The following is a 21806-nucleotide window of genomic DNA, read 5'->3' as shown; positions in this document are numbered from 1 at the left end:
AAAAATAGTACCGTTTTTTTAGAAAACAATACGTTTGCCAAAAATTTTATTTGCAACTTTGAGTATTTTCTGTTTTTTTTTTTTTTTTTTTACTTTTGCTTGCTAGAAAAAAAAAAACACGAACATAGGTCTAAAACTTAATTTAAAAATGTGTAACAACGTATGCACATAAGCTAAAAATATGATAACTGCAAACAAAAAAACGTGACTGCCAAAGTCGTCATATTAAGGTAGGTAGTGCACTCGGCCCGAGACCGTCCGGATTACAGCAATCACTGGATTAGCGAGGGTTTACCGTGGGGTATTTCTAGCTTGGAACTTTTTAGTTGCATCCTGCTGGTATTCAAGGGTGGAGCGCGTGATGTTTTGAGGGATCACGATATACTCGTATTGTATTCGTAGTCTATCTTGTCATGATGTACATACATCTAAGACATCAACTTTTCGTTTGTCAGTTGCAGCGTTCGTTCTGCCGAAAAGTTACACTAGTTAAACATATTTTAAATTTTTAGTCTATAAATATGCCGATATAGTCTCGGATTAATAATACTAAATATAAAATATATACAACATAGGATTGTAAAACAAATAATTGTCCAGTATTAATCAAGTCTGCCACACTCTACATCGGATAGATCGTTTCAAAACATTACCAAAATGCCCGATAAAATTCAGTAGCTCGAAATACTCAGAGCCCGGTTCGGTTTCAACAATTTGTCATCGTATTCATCTTATTATGATACGACCCTGAGACGGTGTGCATCGCTGCACCAATCACAGAGGGCCTTCCGCAAACACCGAAGTTAGCAAATTGCGGGCATCTTTCTCTTTCACTCCAATTAAAAGAGTGACAGAGAAAGATGCGCACAATTAGCGAACTTCGGTTTTCGCGGTAGACCTTCAGAGAACCGCTAACGCTGATTGGTGCTTACGAAATACAATCAAGACTCGTCTGATAAGGCATTTCGCTCGCACTTATTGGTGCACGTGAGATGCCTGATGGCAAGACAATTCGCTTCAAAGTAAGATGGAAGATTTCAAAATAGGGACACCCATATTTTGAAATCTCTAATGGAGAGGATAGGAATAGGAAGATTATATTTTATGAAAATACTTTGATTTGTGTTATTTTAAGTAGAAACTAATTTAGATTAAAACTACAAATGAGCAAGTTGTGGAAAGTTTCCAAAAAGTTGAAAAAGTTTTCGAAAATTTCAGGTATAATTCACAGGAAATAAAGGAAACTTGAATTTGGAAGTGGAAAATTTCGATTCCTATGCAAAAATATAAGTTTAAAAAAAAATTCCGAGTGGAAATTTCGTAATTTTGGAAACTTTCCGACAGCACATCATTAATTAATACCGCTATCATGTTGTTGAATCAGAATCGGCGCCCTACTCGAAGTGCAGTATGTTGCGCAAAATAACGCGAGCGCCTGGAGCTCGCTCGAAAGGAAAATTGTGTTCATGTGACATAAGTCCGACCGAGAATCTTGGCTATCGTGTGCATAATGCGGCCGCGGTGCGATGCACGATGGTGGCGCCATTTATGTCGCTTTTAACTATTGCGTTCCAGGTTATTAAGTTTGATATTTCGAAATACAAAGGATATAGAAACCATTTATTTTAACAAACATGACACATACAACAAGTAAATGAAAAACAGGCAAAAAGTAGAAACAAGAAACTATCAATAAATTGACATTTAGTATCTTGACTCGAAACGAGATTATTTTTTCCTTACAGTGTTTTCCAATTTCCAATTTTGACTAGATTTCATTTACGGATACGCACTTATTTTCATTCAAAATTTGGTCTTGGTTATAACAAGTCATAAGTTGAAATGGCAAATCTCGTGTCGGTAATTTATTCATTTAGTAATATACCTCCATGCATTAAGTAGATTTGTATTTGAATTAATACATTAAATGAGTGTTTTGGGTCCAACTGTAGTAAGCCGGCAAGAATTTCTTGCAAATAAAAAATAAATAAAGAACGTGTAAGAATAATAAGTTAAAATGGATGTCCGAGTGGATAAAAGCAAACCCTGCTGCTATATAAACAAGCAATTGAAACAGAATTAATAGTAAATATTACCTTAAATTCACAATACAGCTTGATAACACTAAGTTAACTGTATAAATTTGGCATAACTTGTCATCAAGTTATTTATTTACCTTAATTCAGCATTATTAGAAACTGCTAAAACTATCACTAGATGCTATTTGGATTACTAGTATGATAAATTAAAGAATGAACAAATATAATTGAAAATAAAACCTTTTTATTATAGTTAATAAACCAATTTATTAACCTTATCATCAACAACTAATAAATACAATCACTAATACTTTATAATTCACCAATATATTATTTAATAATTAATTCATCAAATTAATCAAGTAAGTACAAAAACATTAACATAATGATCAACGTAGTATTTACTTAACTTTCAATATTCCTGTGGCGACGATTAACTCAGTGCTGCAGCGCAACGAAGAATCACAATGAGAATGAATCAAATGAAACGGGTCGGGCCCTTTTTATAACCACTTCTAACCAGCCACTCACAACTGGTTAATCATGCCATTTGTCATTCGAGAAGTGACGTCACAAACGTATCTTCTCATGTTATCTATTTATCGAACAATGCAGAATAAAATGATCACAACATCTTTTCAATAAACTCCGTTATACATAATTACTACTAAGTAATATTAATAAATAATATAATCACTTTAAAATAGTTTACGAATCTTATTAGTAGGTTAACTACCGTCTCAAAGTTACCACTATACATATTTCTCTAATCAACCGTGGTTTCGTATCGTACCCACATAAATCACAAATTGTGTAAACTTCACGTGATATTGAGATTATTGTTTAAATAGTGAATATTTATCAACATTGGACGTCAGAGAAACAGCTCAGTTTCATACATAATACAATTTATAAATAATAATCTAACAAACGCGTACAGAAAATATGGTAGTTGTGGTTAAGTTTTTTAACCTATTGTTATTTTACATTGACCACTATTTACCTTGGTAGGTTCTCGTAATTAAATAAGGGTCTCCTTCTCTAATGGATAGGAGAGAGAGAGGAGATATATTTTATGAAAATATGAGTACTTTGATTTATGTTATTTCAAGTCGAAACTACTACATGGGCACGACGCCTTGGTCACTTTCTCTTTCATTATATGATATCTATTTCAGTTCATCCCATATATAATTTTTTAGGTACTTTAATATCTTTATTTAACATAGATCTCCAGTTAGCCACCGATAACGAGGTCAATGTTCTTGCTGGACCGATGCCTAATGTTCCCGAGATGTGGGATCTGCTTGAAAGGTGTTCGATCTGTCCGATCATTGATCTAGATTTTTAGTCTATTCCTGGTTTTACGTAGGATTTATGTTTGATCTATGTGTTTTATAAGAGTTTCGGCACAAAACAGATAGGTACAGAAATCAATCTACATACAAAGTGCGCTCGAGCAACGCACACATAGACACTGCTTTAGGACACGATATCTCGGACTGGTTGGGACTAGTGCGAGCGCGAGTGCCATTCGCTCGAGACACGCGTCTATGCAATATATAATAACCGTGCATTTCGCGAATGTCGAAATCGTTGCTAGATATTTTCTGTGACAAATTTGTAATACAACAATGACATTCATATTTAAATATTTTAGTTGCTATTAATTTATATTTTCATTCTTCCCGTTTCATTCTCAAAAATAATTAAACAACTAGGTACGAGTGCCACGACCAAGAGAGTTTTTTTGTGCATAAGCTATAGTTTACAACCCTAGAGCGACCGCCGAGCGTAGGTATGAAAAGTGAAGTACATACATGTGATTGACTTCTGTACCTATCTTTCTTTCTTTCTTTTTTTTTTTTTTACATTGTTACACAAATTGACTAAGTCCCACAGTAAGCTCAATAAGGCTTGTGCTTAGACAACGATATATATAATATATAAATATTTATAAATACTTAAATACATAGAAAACACTCATGACTCAGGAACAAATATTCATGCTCATCACAAGAACAAATGCCCTTACCAGGATTTGAACCCGGGACCATCAGCTTCGTAGGCAGGGTCACTACCCACTAGGCCAAACCGGTCGTCAACAACCACAAAACAACGAAATCCGAATCCTGATTTTAACGGAAAAGCGGCCTGACCTTCTTTGTTACAAGCTTATGGAAATTTAACTTGCTAATTACTTGTTGCTGAGCCCCTTCTTATATTTGAGAATTTTAGGTAAATATCTCCGTCGCGCCGACGGGGGCGGTTCCTAAAATTAGTGCGAAAAATCCTGCGTAAGAATCTCAAGAATTTAGTTCTCGACATTTTCCTGCTCCGAAACTTACCCAATCATAACAAAATTTAGGGAACGGGATGAAAAAAAAAACTGTGTCTGATTGTTTTGATTATTACGTTCATTGTTGCTGATTTCGTTTGCCGAGCGGGCGCATTTATTTGTCCGTTTAAAGGTCTTAGCACACTATTACAACTCGCCAGCCACTCGACTCAACATTAAATATTGAAATTAAAGCCTTATCTTGTATGTCCTACAGTACAATGTTTAACATTTAGTAACTGTCGGGTGGTCTACGCGTCGTCCACTCGTCGTCCACTAAGCTGAACCAAAAGTGAGTTGAGTTGGTGTGGAATTGATATAGTGTGCGAAGACCTTATAACGCTTTTAAAATTTACCTAGTATAAAAGCAAGAATATCATAAAAAATAAAACGTACAGAAACAGGTACTAGCAGCGTAGCCAACGTACATATCGTTCACGCTCTGTGGCGAATGAAACGCAACTGTCACAGTTGCACTAATATGGAAGAGTGATAGAGAGAGATGACTGATGATTGAGATGGATTTTGGCCCTAGGCGAATAAATTATTGTGAATTAAATCTGATCAGCCCGCGTAGCCAAGAAAATCTGTAATAAGTAAGTAAAATTTCACATGCTCTTAAAGTTGAGTTGTGACTGGTTGGAATTATCTCAATGGCTATTTATTATATATTATTAAGGAAAAGTTGAGTTAAGTAAGTAGACTAAAAACCTGCATAGAAACCGAAATATTTGGCAGAAACTCATTGCGTTACAGCCACGTACACAAATTTCCCCGTGGCACAGAATAAGCCATGGGACTAACCACAAAATCGAAAAAAAATCGAATGGACGCCTTGAGGACCCGAAGTAGACGAAACTTATAGGGCAAGGGGTATACTTTTTTCGCGATTTTCATATCGGTCTCATGGAAAGCCTCGTTCAGTATGACCATCTTAATACATTTTTGACATTTGGGATCGCCCCAAAATAACCATGTATAATAGACGAAAACAAATCATCACTTTTTACATACCTACACTCTGTTACACATTCATACATTGGTAGTTAGTTAATATCGATATATCTTCCATTTATTTTTACTACCATCTATTCAAACAAACTAGATAACGTAATGCGATTAGGTAATAAAACTTTTTCTATGAAAGAATCGAGAATAAACTAGACGATCGTACCTGTTGGGGCGAACGAACTTTATCATAAGCCCTCGTATCATATCAAAATGGAAATGTATATATTTTGCCTACAGCTATCAAGGTATTTAAATACGATTAGGTCAGTTTTTGAAACATACAATATAATATTATAATAATAATAGTTACGAGAGTAATAGAATATTTCGTCAGGTGACAAACAAAACTCAATAATTCCAAAAATATAATTAGACAAAAATCAACCTTGTTTTGTCACTAGTACGGTCCACAATAGGCCCGATTCGAAGATTGATTAAGACACGTTTAAGATCTTGGAAAGATCTTTAAAAGATCGATAACTAAACGACATATCAAAATTGACGTTTATTTCGATTCCGCCGTGATACGATAGTTCTAACGTCAAACGTCAAAGTGACATTGATTGCCCGAATCGAGCTGTTTCTCTCAATTATACGGCATACAAACGATATCTAATAAATGAGAACTTACCTAAACCAGAACTTATCGTTATCGTATCTCATTCTTCGAATCGAGCCGAATGGCTCTAGACTTGTGGTTGTTGATTGAGCGTTAGCAGAGGTCTCTATTTCAGCATGGGTGAAAATGCTTTTGTATGTCCGGATTTTCTCCTCGACAGCTCGGAATTCTCTACCGACTCACGTGAAATTTTGTGAGCAAGTTCGATGATTAAATAGTTTATTTTGTCGATTCAGTTTTTGAATTTTTTTCAAAAAAGCGGTGCCATACATTAATTGAGTTTAAAGATATGCTCGCGAGATGCAAGCTTTCTTTAATACTACGAGTCTATTCAAAATATATCATATTGGATATTCAATTTCTTGCGTTAAATATTGTTTCTAGATGTACTTAGGTCTTAAGATTGTCTGGCTAAGCCAAATATTGTGACTGTATATATTTTCAATTAATATAGGAAAATCATTCAATAAACAATAATAATCCATTTCTTAATTGTTAAAACTGTTATTTTATGATTTTTAAATTAAATTTTATATAAAAACATGTTTTCTTGTCAACAGGATGGCTACTAACGGGGAGTCCGCGACGACTGAAGTCACTGTAAGTATTTATTTTAGTCAAAGTCCAATTTAGGTCTAAATTTCATAATAACAACATAACATGAACTATTATATACAACATAATAACTATATCCTAACTAGTTGCTAACTAATACATGGATACCTTGGTATACAGTGTTTTAAAACTGCCAGTCACATTTGGAATTAATTTCGTGATATCGCGACCATGTTGAAAGATTAGTAAAGATATTACTGTCTTCATGGTAGTTCTCGACATCAGCTTAAATATTTCGAAACACACAATTTGTCATGTTTCAGTCAGAGCACCATTTAACACAAAAATACCTATCCACATGAAGCACACACGAGCTATCTGTGCTACCCCTAGTGTAAATTTATTCGATAGCGTGACGTGCCGTACACGTTTGCGTTAAGTCTTATTTTGTATGGGATTTTGAGTTTCCAAAACGTCCCGCTTGGCGCGCTGTTTTTAAATCCCGTAGAAAATGAGACTTAACGCAAACACGTATGTCACGTTACGCTATCGAATAAATGTGCACTAGGGGTTCTGACTCTGACACACGTCATGTGTATGTGGATTTATTTTTTGTATAAGTGTTTATTGAATCCTTAATATTGATCATTATAAACTAAACTCCAGGATGTCAGAAGGAAATAAACAACTTGAAAGCGTCAAAAATATCTTAAATGCTAAACTGTTCTTAATTTCCACCATAGCCAAAGGACGAAATCAAAAGGGCGACTAATCCGCTCTTTGTAGGCCCTTCTGAGAGTTCTTATAAATTATTAAAGACTTCAGCAAGTCCCGGCCCACGCCCGATGACCTACTACCTGTCGAGGGTTCGGCTTTCGAAATTTGTTTACATCCCTGTCACTCGATTAATGTAAGAGCGATAGAGATGGGGATACATGAACTTTGCCTAAAAAGTTTGCGGTTAAAGTATGCACTTTCTTTACGCGGTTGCGCTGGTGCGAGCGAGTTAAAGTGTTCGACCATTGCAGCGTGACCTTTAGACTGGCAAACATTGCACGTACTCTATTCGAAAATAACATTACCATTGGTACAAGCTATCAAATATAAATCCGTACTTGTGACAAAACACTTATAAGCGTTCTTACCGTTGTTTATAATAAGTATCTACATCCGATATGTATCCGTCCTGACCTGAAGCTGTGGATCTGAGTGAAAATTAGTAATGCATGTGCGAATAGGTAATTCGCATCTCTTGTCGATTTAAAACACTCCCTTCGGTCGTGTTTTAATTTATCGCCACTCGTTTCGAATTTCCTATTTTTCGCACTTGTATCGTAATGTACTATTATGATGCTTAAAAAGTTTTGTCCCGCTTCAAATTGAAAATCAATTTTTATTGCAAAAAATTCAGGTAACTTATGAGAAAATTACACTTATTTTCAAAATTAATAGAATTAACTACTCTGTTATTATTACCACTGCGTTACCATTTTGCCCCAAAGATTTATTAGCATAAATATTAAAATGAAATAAAATACAATACTATTTATTTAAAATACTTTGACTCCAAAAGTTTCCTATTATTTACCACAAACCAATGCCCTTCCTGCATTTTTTTTTGTAATAAAATAACGCAGTTTTTATGCATGTTTACCTCGAGTTATTGCAATAAATACCAATAAAAAACTGAATAAATTATTCAAAATATTTACCTATCAACGAGTATTTATTCTGTGTCCAACAGAATAAATATTCGTTAGTAATTATTTTTAATAGCAAGGATTCACAGCAGCAAATTGTTTACTTTATTAACCGCACAAAACTTTTTAATGAATCTTCACACCACCGTTTATTTAAAAATTACACAGTTTATTATCGTGAACGACTATTTAATCGCAACATGATACTCGTGCAGACTCAATAGCCTTTAATGCAAACATTAAATGTGCAATGAATCTAGGAAACATCGAATCAGATGTTTGGTGGAGAGCCAAGAGTAACAGAGCGCCGAGCCTCGCCGCTGTTCGCACTAAATCTTACTCGCTTTTAAATAAAGAATTCGCTCCACTATTAGTGCGAATCAACAGCAATCTCCGTCCAAAAAGGTGGATGAACCTGACGAGTCTATATTTCAACGTTAAAAATTCTCTTTAAGTCTTGCATCTACGAAAGTTTCACGCCTTGTTCGACGACCTTGACAAGCTTAAGCCGCTACGATGATTATCAACAGGTTAATATTTTAGTCAAGATAAATTGAAAGCTTCTTTGCTCAGTGATGGCAATTAATTAAATCCAAAAACGAGCAGCTGTTTAAGTCGCATCTAAAACGACCGACCTTCTAAAGACTGAATGCGCACGAAAATAACTCGCGCGTAAGGCACAGTACGTTTTCACTTTTATTGTGGTCGAACCGAGTCGAACGTGTTGATAAGGTGACAGATGGCACAGGAATGAATGGAGCCGCAAAAATGCATAAACAGTAATAGTGAAATCGGAAGTATCGGCCGTTGTTGTGACGATTCGCTCAAGACAAATTGTAGACGAGGCGTCCGTTAATATTGGGGCCGCGACCAAAATACATGGCGGGTCCGCACAGACGGCAGTAGGCGGCCATCGGCGCACGCGCCGCCTCGCGCCTCCCGGATTCAAACGTACCGGCCCGTTTACAACTCCGCGCTAAAATTAACCGCTCGCCGCATTCATATCTGCATGTTCCCTGTTCCGCCTCGAATATACGCGACCTGTCACATAAACCCACCATGTGAAAAGCGATACTAGTGCCACAGTGTCACACGTGAGCCGCGGGGAAAACGCCCGCCCCCTGCACACAGGAAGTAAATATAATATCGTGCGGTTAGCATCGGACCTCGTGAGTAACTCATATCTATTTTCTACTGTTTTGTCAAATTGCCAAATCGATGCCATTGTATACGTCCGTTCGATGCTGCGGGCATTTTTACTGGAATATTTATACTGGCCATAAACTGTTCAATAAACATAAATTCGATTGTAATTTGGGAAAACTTATTTCAGCGATATGAATCCACCGTCGGCGTTGCACGGTGCGATGAGCCGGGAGAAGAAGCCGTTCTCTTACCTCCCGGGAGGGCTGGACCTCTCGCAAATCAAATCCGAGCGTATGGCGCAGAGGTTGATGAGGAACGCCATGAACCAGGGTGTTCCTGAAGTGCCGGTGAATCCGATTCAGTCGCCGCCGACTCCATCCACTCCAGTGCCAGTACCTAACTACAGCTGCTTGCCGGTTCAAGTCTTGCCAGCCGGTTTTACATTGCCGGCCAACCCTAAGTCGTTACTGAGGTCGAGAAGTAACCCGAGCCGTGAATCTCAGAAAGTGCCACAGGCGCCGCAGTTCATGAACCCTCAAACTACACCTCAACCGCACATCGCGCAAGTTCAGAATAACATAAACAAAACTGCGCCGCAGCTTTCCCAAACAAACACATACAACAATAGACCAGTATCGATGTTTGAATATGGTTATTCGCCAAATAATAGCACAGCGAGAACAAGCTACGGCAGCGATGGATATACGGCGCCAGCATTGCCAGAAATGTGTTTTGAGGCGGAATATTTAACTACAACACCAACAATACCAAATGAGACTCATCGGACTGAGGAAAACAAAGACTTTTCGCTACCTTTTTACACTCAACAAACCGTGCAATCAAAAGACCAAATAAAAGAAGTGAGAACTGAACCTAGAGAAAGTTTACTGGATTCAAATGATAATGTAACTTATAGCTATCCTATAGACAAACAAATACCCTCAAATAATAATGATGCAGTTTGTCAATCGAATATTGAAGTTAGCAATACAACCGAATTAAGTATTGAACCGATTTCATTTGATAACAATATAAAAGAAAGAAGTCCGTTAACATTACAAAGTGAGGATACTTTCCCAACAAAAACACAAAAATATATCACTGTTGATATGGATGATAACAACAAATCGACTGTTATAGTGGAAGTACCCGATAATGATACGACTATAACATTACACGATCCTTTTGAAACTAAACCTGTTGCAGATCTGTCGGACATCAGTGACGATCAGGTTGATGTAAAATTACTGTATACATATTACATTTATATATATTTATGTGTTTATCTTATCTGCTATGCGTATTTGGTGTACAATGTTAAAGATTTGTAGAAATCTTAACAAAATGTCGTTTAAATTGAATTTTCCGTTAAATAACATAGTGAGTTCAAGTTGTTTACTTTCCGTAAATATTTTTTTTTTAAATAAACATGTCATTAAATGTAAGTAATTATGGCACAATAGTATACATTACTACTTGTAATTATCATACGATTTATATGCCATCTAACAAAAAATAAAACTAAAATAAATCTTAATATTTTGATTGTTAAATAAAAATATTTTTTTGTAGAAGTATTCTCAATAACTATTTTTATGTTTCAGAAACAAGTGAAAGTGGTCAAAAAGCAAGTTAAAAAGGAAAGGAAAGTTGAAGAGTCGGCAACAAATGTAGAAGACCAAAATGGAAATCAAAACGGCGACGCCGAGGCAGAGTTGGTTGTTAAGTTGCCGGCCAAAAAATCTGGCACAAAAGTCGAAACAAGAGTTGAAGTTATGAAAAAAAGTTTACCAGATGGTTCAGTAGAGGAAACAACCAAAACAATTACCAAAACTACTACTGATGGCAAGACATCCATTAAAACAAAAACTGAAACTAAAATTATTCCTAAAGAAGAACTCTCTGAGGAAGAGGTTGAAGAAGAAGCAGAAGAAGAAGCGGAAGAAGAAATAGAAGAGCCACGACAGGTTGTAGTTAAAGAAAATGGTCACAAGGAAGTAACTGTAAATAAAACAGAAAGTACAGTAACTACGACATCTAAAAAAGTGGTAGAAGTACAATCCAATGATCAGGAGGAGGAGGAAGAAGAAGAAGAGGAGGAGGAGGAAGAAGTTATTGAACCCGTCAAAGAGACTAAAGTGGTTGTGAAAACGGCTGCGAAAGTTGAAGTCAAACAAGCAGAGGCCAAAAGAGAGGAAGAAGAAGTAGCAGAAGAAGAAGTTGCTGTCGTAAAGAAACCTGTTCCGGCCCCTGAGGCAAAACCTGAACCTAAACAGGAAGAACAAGAAGAGGACGAAGAGGAAGAGGAGGATGAAGAAGAAGTAGTTGTTGTCAAAAAGCCTGAACCCATCGAAAATAAACAAATGGAAGTTACAAAGAAAACTGAGGAAGCAGAGGAAGTAGAAGAAGAGGAAGAATATGAAGAAGCCGAGGAAGAAGTAAAAGCTGATGCTAAAAAACCGGAACCACAGCCCGAGCCGGTACCGGAATCTAAATCAAAGGAAGAAGATGAAGAATCTGAATATACAGAAGAAGAAATAGAATCAGAGCCCGAAGAGGCACCAAAATCAACTCCAGTTGAAAAAGAAGAACCTAAACCTGAGCCAAAACCAGAGCCGAAACCGGAGCCAAAAGAAGAAAAGCCAGAACCTAAGGAACAAAAACCTGAGGAACCAGCACCGGTAGCACCACAACCAGAACCAAAGGTGCCATTAAGAGAACCATCGATCCCGCTTGAAAAGGTGGAAGATATCGAAATTAAACCAATAGGTGAGGCTCAAACAGTATCAAGAACTCACACAGAAAATACCGAAATTATCAGAAACACTACAGGGCCCGCGGGCTCATTTGGTACCCAAACAGAATATAACAGAGTTGAAAATATTGTCACTGTCAACCGTACAACCAAGACATTAGACAAAGCCTATGAACAAATAACTCAGTCCGGGCCTCCTACAATGAAAACCTACTTTGCGCCCAATCGTGAGAGAGTTTCTATTTCTCCATCGAGACCCTACCAACCTGCCTACACTCCTGAACCACCAAAGACAGAGAGACGACACAGCCTGTTATTAGAAAGGCTAAGTACAGAACGCCAGATGCCAGGTTCAGAAGTATATCAAAATAACTACAGCAGTCAGTATAGCAATCAATCTAACAATCAATCTTATGAACAGCAAAGGTGGGCTCAAGAACCCCAATCGGAAGTTGTTAATGTCAGCAATGTTAAGCCGAGTACAATCTCCAATTCCCAGTGGTACCAGCAGAACAGAAGTGAGAATGTTCTCTATAATAATGTGACGCCAACCACTGCCCCTCCCGCCAGCCAACTGTGGAACCAGCAGCAACCTCAGCCCCAGCCCCAGCCCCAGCCCCAGCCTCAGCCACAATACCAGCCCTCATACACTCAAAGTACACAAGACTACTCTAAAGTGTCAAACACCTACCAGCAGAACAGTTATCCGTCTTACACCCCCCAGCCTTCAAGCTGGGGAAACAACAACCTGAGCTCCGTTGACACCGTCCCATCAATTAACGTCCAATCTAATCAATCTTACTCATCCTACGATAAACAAAGCCACCAGAAATCTTCACAGCAGTATTCTTCTTCCTACGTCCCTCCTCCATGGGAACAGGACCCCAATTACGTAGCTCCTGCTTCAGCGAGCTTCTATCAGCCGAGAGCAGACGCGGCTCAACCACCACCCGCAACAAGCACATTTAGCCCCAACACTCATCCGGGATGGACACCAACACCGCCTAAGACTAAGTTCTCCAAACCTCCTCCCAAAGCCTATGTACCACCGGCGCCAAACCAATCGTTCGTTAAAAACGTAAATATTACAGAACCTCCTCCACAGCCTGGTCGCAAAACTTATTATAGCGAATATGAAAGACGTTACATCACCGTTCCAGAATCTAACTACGTACCCGGCGAGAGTAAATTCCAAGCTCAACCCGACCCGTCGCCACAGTATTATTATGATAACAATGAGCAAGCGGCCGAGCCGGCGGAGCCGCAGTGGCGCAAAGAGCTCAGAGAATTTACAGAAAAGACGTCTCAGAGTCAATACCAGACGCAACAAACGTCCGTGAATCCGCCGTGGGAATCTGAGCCTAACTACGCCAAGCCCGCTACCCCGAACGTGAAATATACCTCTACCCCATCCTGGAGCCAGACTCTTCGGCCGCAGTCGTGGCGCGAGAGGAGTTTCGAATCGGAATTGGTGTCTGAATCTCAGGAATGGGCAAAGAGCAATACTTTGGGTAGAAACCGACCAATGAGTTCTTACGTGAAGAGTGCGGAGGCGCCCGCGCCGGAGAGGCCACGCGGCGTGTCGGTGGACCGCTTCAACCCGAACAGCTACAGCGGGCCGATCCTGTCGGAGCACCAACCCGTGCAGGGGCAGACCCTGACGCCGGCCAACGCTCCCCACTCGAAGGGTTACCATAACCCTAATGTGCCTGCTTACCATGCACGTGCCTCAGCTGAACCAAGGTATGAAAATCTTTTTCCTTTATTTAATTTAATGAAAACTGATTACTTATCTGGAATGGAATTGAGACGACCAATTCTTGGAAACAAATTTACATTATTTTCGTATTTCTGGTTTTTTCCAAAACTCATAATTAAATATTTGTTTTCTGTTATAAACAATTTATACATTCCAATCTGACGTTTCTGTTTCTCGATTTCCTACAAACCATTGTCGCACAAAGCCCCTTGTTTTGACCTTCATTTTGTTATTGCTCACGCGACACGCACAAATGTCAGGATTTTGTGGCTCGTTCCAGGAGTACAAGGATCTACCCTTATTACGGATCAAAACATTTATTTTATCTATTTGTATGTTACAGAGAGCAGTCGAACTACCACCACCCACGCACCTACGGCCTGGACTCCCGCGCCAGCCCATTGCAGTCACGCTCCTTCAAATACCTGCAGTGGATCACGGGCACCGAGGAATAGGCGCCATAATCTTAAGTTAATTTACTGTAACATATGAACATATTTGCGACCACGTGGCACATTTCGTAAATACTTGAAAATAAAACATTTGCTGCGTTGCGAAAGCAATGCATTCAAATTGGTTGAGTAGATTCGTACGCTTAGGTTACGAAATCTGCCATGTGCTGTAGTTTAATTCATGTAAGATGTACAAATCGAAACGACCGATGGTGTAAATTTAGATTTAAGGTAGCCTCTGTTAGACTTTTTATCTATAACTCGCTATTAATTTTCTCTTCTTTCACAATAATGATACGGTTTCAATATATACGTAACGCGTGCTTGCCATGTTTAATTAATCGTTACATGTACAGGTTTCGTATTTTCTATTATCGCTTCCAATTATCGTGATATAGGTGGATTATTACGGCTTTTTGTATAAAATAATTAATATTCTCTCCGAATTATTTAGAAAGATAAATTAAATGAATAACAGAGAAGAACTAGATCTTGTACTGTGCGACTATCTAGTCTATTTACTTAAAATCGAGTTAGTCTATTTATTTTATGTACTTAAATTCGTTAAGACTTCAGTGTTGAGTAGTGCTGTCCTTTTCCTAGCTGACATTTGGATAGCACTCGACATAAGTGCGAGCAGGATCGATAGTGGGAAGTGTTGTTATAGTTTCTCTAATCTGTGCTGTACGCAATGTGATACGTATCCTCGCTAACGTAGACTAGCCTCTCGCTAGTTAGCTAACTTATTTACCTTATTGTAACTACGAATGCATTTCAGCTTCATTTTCAACTAATTTATTTCGATTGATTAAGTAGGTTTTTATACGATTTTACATTAAAATGTCGTTTCTGGATGAATCTTGGATCTGTTAAAATATTAAGCCAATCAAACGTATCAATGTGATATTTAATTGATCGTTAGAATTTAGTGCTACATTCTTCTTTTTCAATTACACATGATTAATCTAGAAAACAACTTGTTAAATTACCTGAGATAGGTTTAAGGAATATCTCGTTTGGAATTACAAAAGCCGTTCTCGTTTCAGACACTAATGCCGGGTTAAATCTTTGAATATAGATTTTAAAGTGAATTCCATGATTCTTTCGCAGAAACGACACTTTAGACTTAAATAATGGATATGGGGGCACGGAAGTGAGCTCTGGTAAGTTTTACTTTTCTTTCCTCATTTGTAGATGGCGTAGGTTGTATACTAGTGACTTTCCATTTTTATTTTATGAGAAAAATGGCTAAGCACTTTTGTACCCGTACTAACTTAATTATCTATTATAATATTATTTAATTTATAGATCACGAACTCAAGATGTGTATTTAATATCCCTTTTGGTTTAGGTATAAGGTGCATGGTCCATTAAATAGTAACAACATATCGTCCTTTACTTGATTACGTTATTTGTGAAGTTATTGTTGAGTTTCGTTTAATAAAAAATAAACAAGTTGGATATCTTTTAATTTATTAATTTAATTAATTACTTACATAGTTAAGTAAAGTCCATGCTAAGTTTTCACGTAAAGTCCTAAGTCAAATATATCATTATTACTGCCAAATCGGTGCACACTTAGCGTAGACAGACTAAACTTATTTATAGAAGTATAGTCACTATCAGATATATCGGAGTGGACAAGGTGCTCACAAATATCTGAACACGTCTCTATTGTCAAGGCGTTAGAGTGCGTCTTTAGATATTTTTGAGGACCTTGGCCGCTTCGATATGTCTGATGGCGACTGTACTTCCCTCTGCCCATAGTCATTTGAGAGTATAGTTCGGTCATGTAAACTTTAAATTCATATACTTATCCCTTATCTATCCACACTCCGACGACGTCACAAAAATGGAAATATGTTCTAAACAAAAGGTCATGACGTTTTTAAGTTTTTATTTAATCTTGCACGAAGTTTAGTTCTACCTACTCCTCCCATGCTGTGTAGGGTTCCGTAGTTACCATTCTGTCAGAACAGGCTAAACTGGGGCTATTAGTAAGTATCATGTACATTAAAACGGAGTACCTTCCCAGCGCTTTGTGCGCCTTATTACTAAGAAGAGAAGACTTTTTGCAATAACTCATAAATGTTTGTTTGTTTGGACGTACAGACAGACGCCACAGACGGACATGGCAAAACTATAAGAGTTCCTAGTTGACTACGAAACGACATAATGGCGACAAACCAAAAAAATCGTTTCTAACTAGCAAATAAATCAAATTCTTAACTACTCCTTTAAAATAAGAACATAATACTTATCGTGAGTAATTAAATTTCTCATTATTAAATTCTAACCCTTTCAAGTAAAATGCAAAGCTGCGGTCACGTTCCGGCACAAATAAGAACATACGACCGCAACCTCCACCCCCTCACCCCGAAGACCGTAAAAATCTCTTTTTACAATCGTAGTACAGGGAAACGCTCTCTTCGCGCGTACCAACTATTCCACGGCAGATGTACATTCAGTTTGACTTAAAATACCGGTAGATGATCACTGTGTGGATATTTGGTGTGGTTTATAAACTTCAGAAAAAATATTCGATGGATTGTTGTTTTATTTACGATCTTTTTTATAGCGTACAAAAACAAATGAAGAGTTACTTCTATAACCGAAAGTTGAAAATAAAGTTTACGTTTGGATTTAGACTGCAACATCATTACTGCAGCAGTATTGCATCGCGACATTACTGGTGCGAATCAGAACGTACTTATGTCGTTAATGGAGTCGTAATTCTGGTTGTGACTTACAAGTCTTACAACGCATAAAACCGGCGGTCCTAACGTAATTTTTGGATGTAAAGAATTGTGGAAATTGGTTTAGGTTTAGGAAAGACAAAATAAATCTGTGAGGGTAACAACACAACTACGTAAAACGTGTGAGTAAGAAGGTAAGTCATGTACACATTTATTATACAAAAACAATTAACGAAATAGAAAAACAATAATACTTTCATTAACTAGTGGCTATCTATTTGCTGTAGACTGTAAAGCTTAGAAAATGTAAAACTGAAAAATACTTGGTTGTGTCGTTATCGCAGTGAACGAACGAAAGTATCGATTTAAAAGTGCTTGTTGCTAGGCCTATTTGAATATAGAATATATTGACTTTGACTTTGAACTGACAATGGTCTTAAGCGCCATGGAAGCCATTGGCGCAAGTCCTTTATACCGTTTTCCAAATCTGGGCACCGTTAATCCGTTAACGCGTAACTAACATTGCATTTTTTTTATTGTTGCGACACTTGCAATAGTGATTTAGTAGGCAAATACGGGACCCTACATTGAGCGTGGCCCGACATCTTAGCCGGTTTTTATTATAACTTGTTAAACTTCCTGAAACCAAACTAACAATTCATATAAGTAGGTCACTATCGCAAGTATCGCAAATCGCAACAACACAATTCATGCAATTTTAGTTACGCGTTAACCAACTGCCAGTTTCCGCATCATTAAAAATTTCCAAAAACTGGATGGGCCAAAAATATATTTAATTATAGGATCTGGTCACAAGATTTCACGAGAATCAGTTAAGAATTGCGACTTGTAGTAAGAACTACCGGAAGTATACGAAAGTAAAATGCCCGAGTTGAAAAGGAGACCTTCAGTCTATAAAATCAACAGGTAAGTGAACGTTTTCCCGAGGGTCTACAGTATGAGGTTCTTCAAAAAAGGAGTGTACAGATTTTTAAAGGGTCGGCAACGCGCATGTAACACCTCTGGAGTTGCAGGCGTCCATAGGCTACGGTGACTGCTTACCATCAGGCGGGCCGTATGCTTGCTTGCCACCGTTGTGGTATTAAAAAAAAAACGTATGCGACCGAACCTCCACAGACCCATGGTAAATACAAGGCCATTTTTGGAACTAAACATATTTAAAAACTAAAGCACTGTCTGTGTCTATGAAAGCTGTTGCATTCAGCCAATATTAAATTACTATTTTGCACTGTCAAAAAAATCATATCCTAAAAATACCTGTTTTACATTTTTGTAACTTACATCAAATGTGCTTACACATTCCGGAGATCTAAAAATGCTCTGCTAATTTTAATGAACCTGCTTATATTTTTGAGTCTTGTTCTAAGAAGAGAGCTAAGAATATTGCGAAGCACTAATGTTCTATTTAAGTATTTAAAAAACCTTTATTTCAATTGCACTTTGTTCCCCGAGAGTACACTGGCCGCAAATTTAAAATGCACTGATTTAGCCACAGCTAGGTGATAGTGGATTTTTATTACACTGCAGGGTCTTACATAAGCATTTTATTTACACTTTTAGGAGAATGCTGGGTATTCAGCTGCCGTAAAATGTGGCAAATAACTCTTGTATTTTGCATTTACGATTACATTCTGCATAAGAGAAATATTACGCTAGAATTTGGTTATTTCGAATTCTTTGGTTAACTTGTTTGCAGTATTGTACCGGGGAACTAAAACGATACTTATATCTAAATATTAATATCTTTTTTGTACCACACATAGTGCTAACGAGTCCTCTTTTATTCTTTATTTTGCCCAGAAAGTTCGCTTTTGTTATGTCTTTGTTAAATGTTTAGCTTCGTCGTTACAAGATGTCATGAGATACGAGTAAGCTGAGTGGCAGCTCCATTTTAGTGTTCTTTTGTTAAAGGTAATTCGATTATTCTTCTAAATTTAATATTAGTATGATTTTCCACCAAATAAAATCTTTTTCTTTAATCATTTTTCAAATATGTAGGATCTAGGTGAATAGAATCTTAGCGGTCATTGAAAAAATGTATTGTAAGAGGTTTTTGGGGGTTCTTGTGTCAACTCATTTTTGAATAAACTAAAGCAAGGACAAAAAATAATAGTGGTACGAGTATCAACATCAACTCTGTTGTATTGGTCAATTCGCTCTTAAAATTTTCAGTTGATATCCGAAAAGAAATTGTTGCTATTCAATTTTCCTAGGCATTTAAAAATATAACAAATCTATGTCCACTCTGTATTGTCTAGAAATTAAATGTAAATTAGACTCATTAGTACGTTTGCGATGGAAGTGCAATACGAAATTTGATACGTCTACCGTGGGTATTAAGGTAAGTGACAAAATGGCCAAAATTTGTTGAAAAATAATTCAGCGCTAATAACGACACGTTGTCGTTTTGCCTCTACGAAGCAGTTCCTCTACATACCGGGAAACCTATGTTATCGGCTACGACGTAGCGCTACGACCGTAGCTTAGCGGTGAATGTGTTAAAGGTGTCGTTCGGATGTCAACTGCAGCTATATTACTGGTGCGGCGTCGTTGTTTCTGCCGCTGTATCTATCAATTTCTTTGATAAAATAAGTGACAGAATGAACGTCATTATCGCGGCAGTAATGCCCAGTGTCAAGTAGCTTGCAGTGCTATTTTGAATCAACATCGCTTCTCCCTCGTAGTCTCCTCTTCCTAGTCATTGCTGCGGGAAATGCTGGCCCGAGTTACCCCAAAGTATCAGTATCAGTCTCACAAAACAACCGATAGGAGCGGGCTGAACAATATATCCATAACCTGTTAGTTAAAATACGCGTCATGGCATACTCCAGATTATTTTCAACACAAACGCGAAATCAGTTTAAACTTATCATCGCCATCAGCGTCCCTTCATATTCAAAATTAGCTTGATCGGCGAGGAAAAAAGCGTTTCTTGGGAAATTTGCGTGCCGGAGCGAAGATTATCGCGCGAGGTGTAGATTAGGCCAATTTTCGGTATTTCTTTTCTCCTCAAATACAGCGCAGCCCTCAGAGAGGCATAACGAGGTGCCGGGAGAGACGGGACAGGGATGGACGGATATCGATTCGAGGTAAATAACTACAAGGCTCAATTAATCGGTTCTTTATCTGTCATTATTATGAAAAGATAAAATATAAATTTTCTGGTTAAATCTTAAATAGGTAAGTTAGCACGATTCTGGATGTGGAATATACTCAATGCTGAGGTTTTATCAAGGGCTACAGTAAAGGGGTTCTTCAAAGAGGACCTTTCAAAGGATAGGCAACAAGCATATGATACGCGTTTACTACTACGTAGCTTAGCATCAGGCGGGCAGGAATATATCAAATTACATAGGCAGTTTGGCGTTGTGGTGAAGGTTGGAAGGTTTGAATTTATTTTCTTGAATTATTACGAGCGGTCAATATAACGTTATTTAAAAATGATTTAATTTTTTTAAAGATTTACTCATTAAACACAAAGACAGGATACGTAAATATCATAGGCGTAAATAAATATATATTATTGAACACCCACATCCATAAATAGGATACAAATATTTGTGATGAACACATATATAAATGACCTTACCAGAATTTTAACCCGGTCCCACTTGCTTCGTAGATAGGGCCATTACCGACTAGGAGGAGGATGGGAGACTAAAATATATCAAAAATCGCATGCAAGTTCCCGCACCGCCGTAATGGCACTTTGGGCAAAAAAACCTTTTATTTTATTGTACGCCGACAGCGTCCCGCCCTAGCGCCAGTAAATTGTCCGTGGGCAGATACCGCTTTCTTTTTCACGGCTAAATCGAAAACATTAGACTTGTAATCGGCTAACGAGGCCCTTCGGGACTCCGGTGAGGGCAGAGCAACAGGCGTTTTGATGAAATACCTAACCTACCTGCTTTTATTTATTTTGTGTGATCAAATAAAGTGGGTCAATGGGTATAGTGTATACATACACGTCCATGACGTGAAATTCATCAAGGGAACTAACAGTGACAGCACCCGCGTAAGGCTGCAGCTATGGAGTGTGGATTAAAAGGAGTGCAATCTCTTATGGTAGAACTGTTGCAAAAATGTCCAGCTGTCAGCTATAAACAATAGTTCCAAATATCTCCAGAGTAGCGCTAGAGTAGCTACGAACCTAGGCGTTATTGACGGAGTGAAGTGCGCTGTCTATGATTTGATTGATTGTAGCGCCACCTATTTAAGGTTTTTTGATGACACTTTTTGGTATATGGAGATTTCTTTCCTTACCTCCACCTTCCATAGCTGCAGCTGTAATACCGCCACAGTAATGCAGTTGCCATCCAAATGTCACCTTAAGGCAAGGCTAGACGGGTTTCCCGCATAGACGCCGAGTGAACGATGAAAAGTTTTGCTGTCACTACAGTCTTCGAAAAATTAATGCCGTGTGAACCTAGCCTTATAGTATTTCATACGAGGCGATCTGGCGAGTCCATGTTGCCATGTTTATGCTAAAATATTTTAACTGACTGACGTCTAAGAAACTAAGATGCGCTTTGATGCATATATGTTTTCGGGTAATGTCGTGCGCACATTGACACTAAAACCATTTCCGTACTATGGGCGTGTTCACCCTGTGGTTTAAAGATAAAGATGATTTATTTACATTATACATTACCAGGAACAAAGAGTAGGTTTACATGTCTAACCTCATTTGGTATACAAAAGGTAACTAAAAACCG

The 21806-nt window shown here is 37.8% G+C and overlaps 1 protein-coding gene across 1 annotated transcript; it reads left to right on the top strand.

Annotated features, from left to right (window-relative positions):
* The first annotated feature begins 8875 nt into the window (after window positions 1–8875).
* On the top strand, window positions 8876–15831 carry LOC133531973 (titin-like). The gene is made up of 4 exons (XM_061870432.1): window positions 8876–9431; window positions 9596–10640; window positions 11013–13906; window positions 14266–15831. The coding sequence occupies exons 2-4, from the start codon at window positions 9600–9602 to the stop codon at window positions 14375–14377; spliced, it is 4047 nt and encodes a 1348-aa protein (XP_061726416.1). The 5' UTR covers window positions 8876–9431; window positions 9596–9599; the 3' UTR covers window positions 14378–15831.
* The last annotated feature ends 5975 nt before the right edge of the window (window positions 15832–21806 follow it).

This window comes from Cydia pomonella, chromosome 2 (assembly GCF_033807575.1).
Source record: "Cydia pomonella isolate Wapato2018A chromosome 2, ilCydPomo1, whole genome shotgun sequence".
NCBI lineage: Eukaryota > Metazoa > Arthropoda > Insecta > Lepidoptera > Tortricidae > Cydia > Cydia pomonella.
This window is presented reverse-complemented; position numbering and strand designations above follow the sequence as displayed.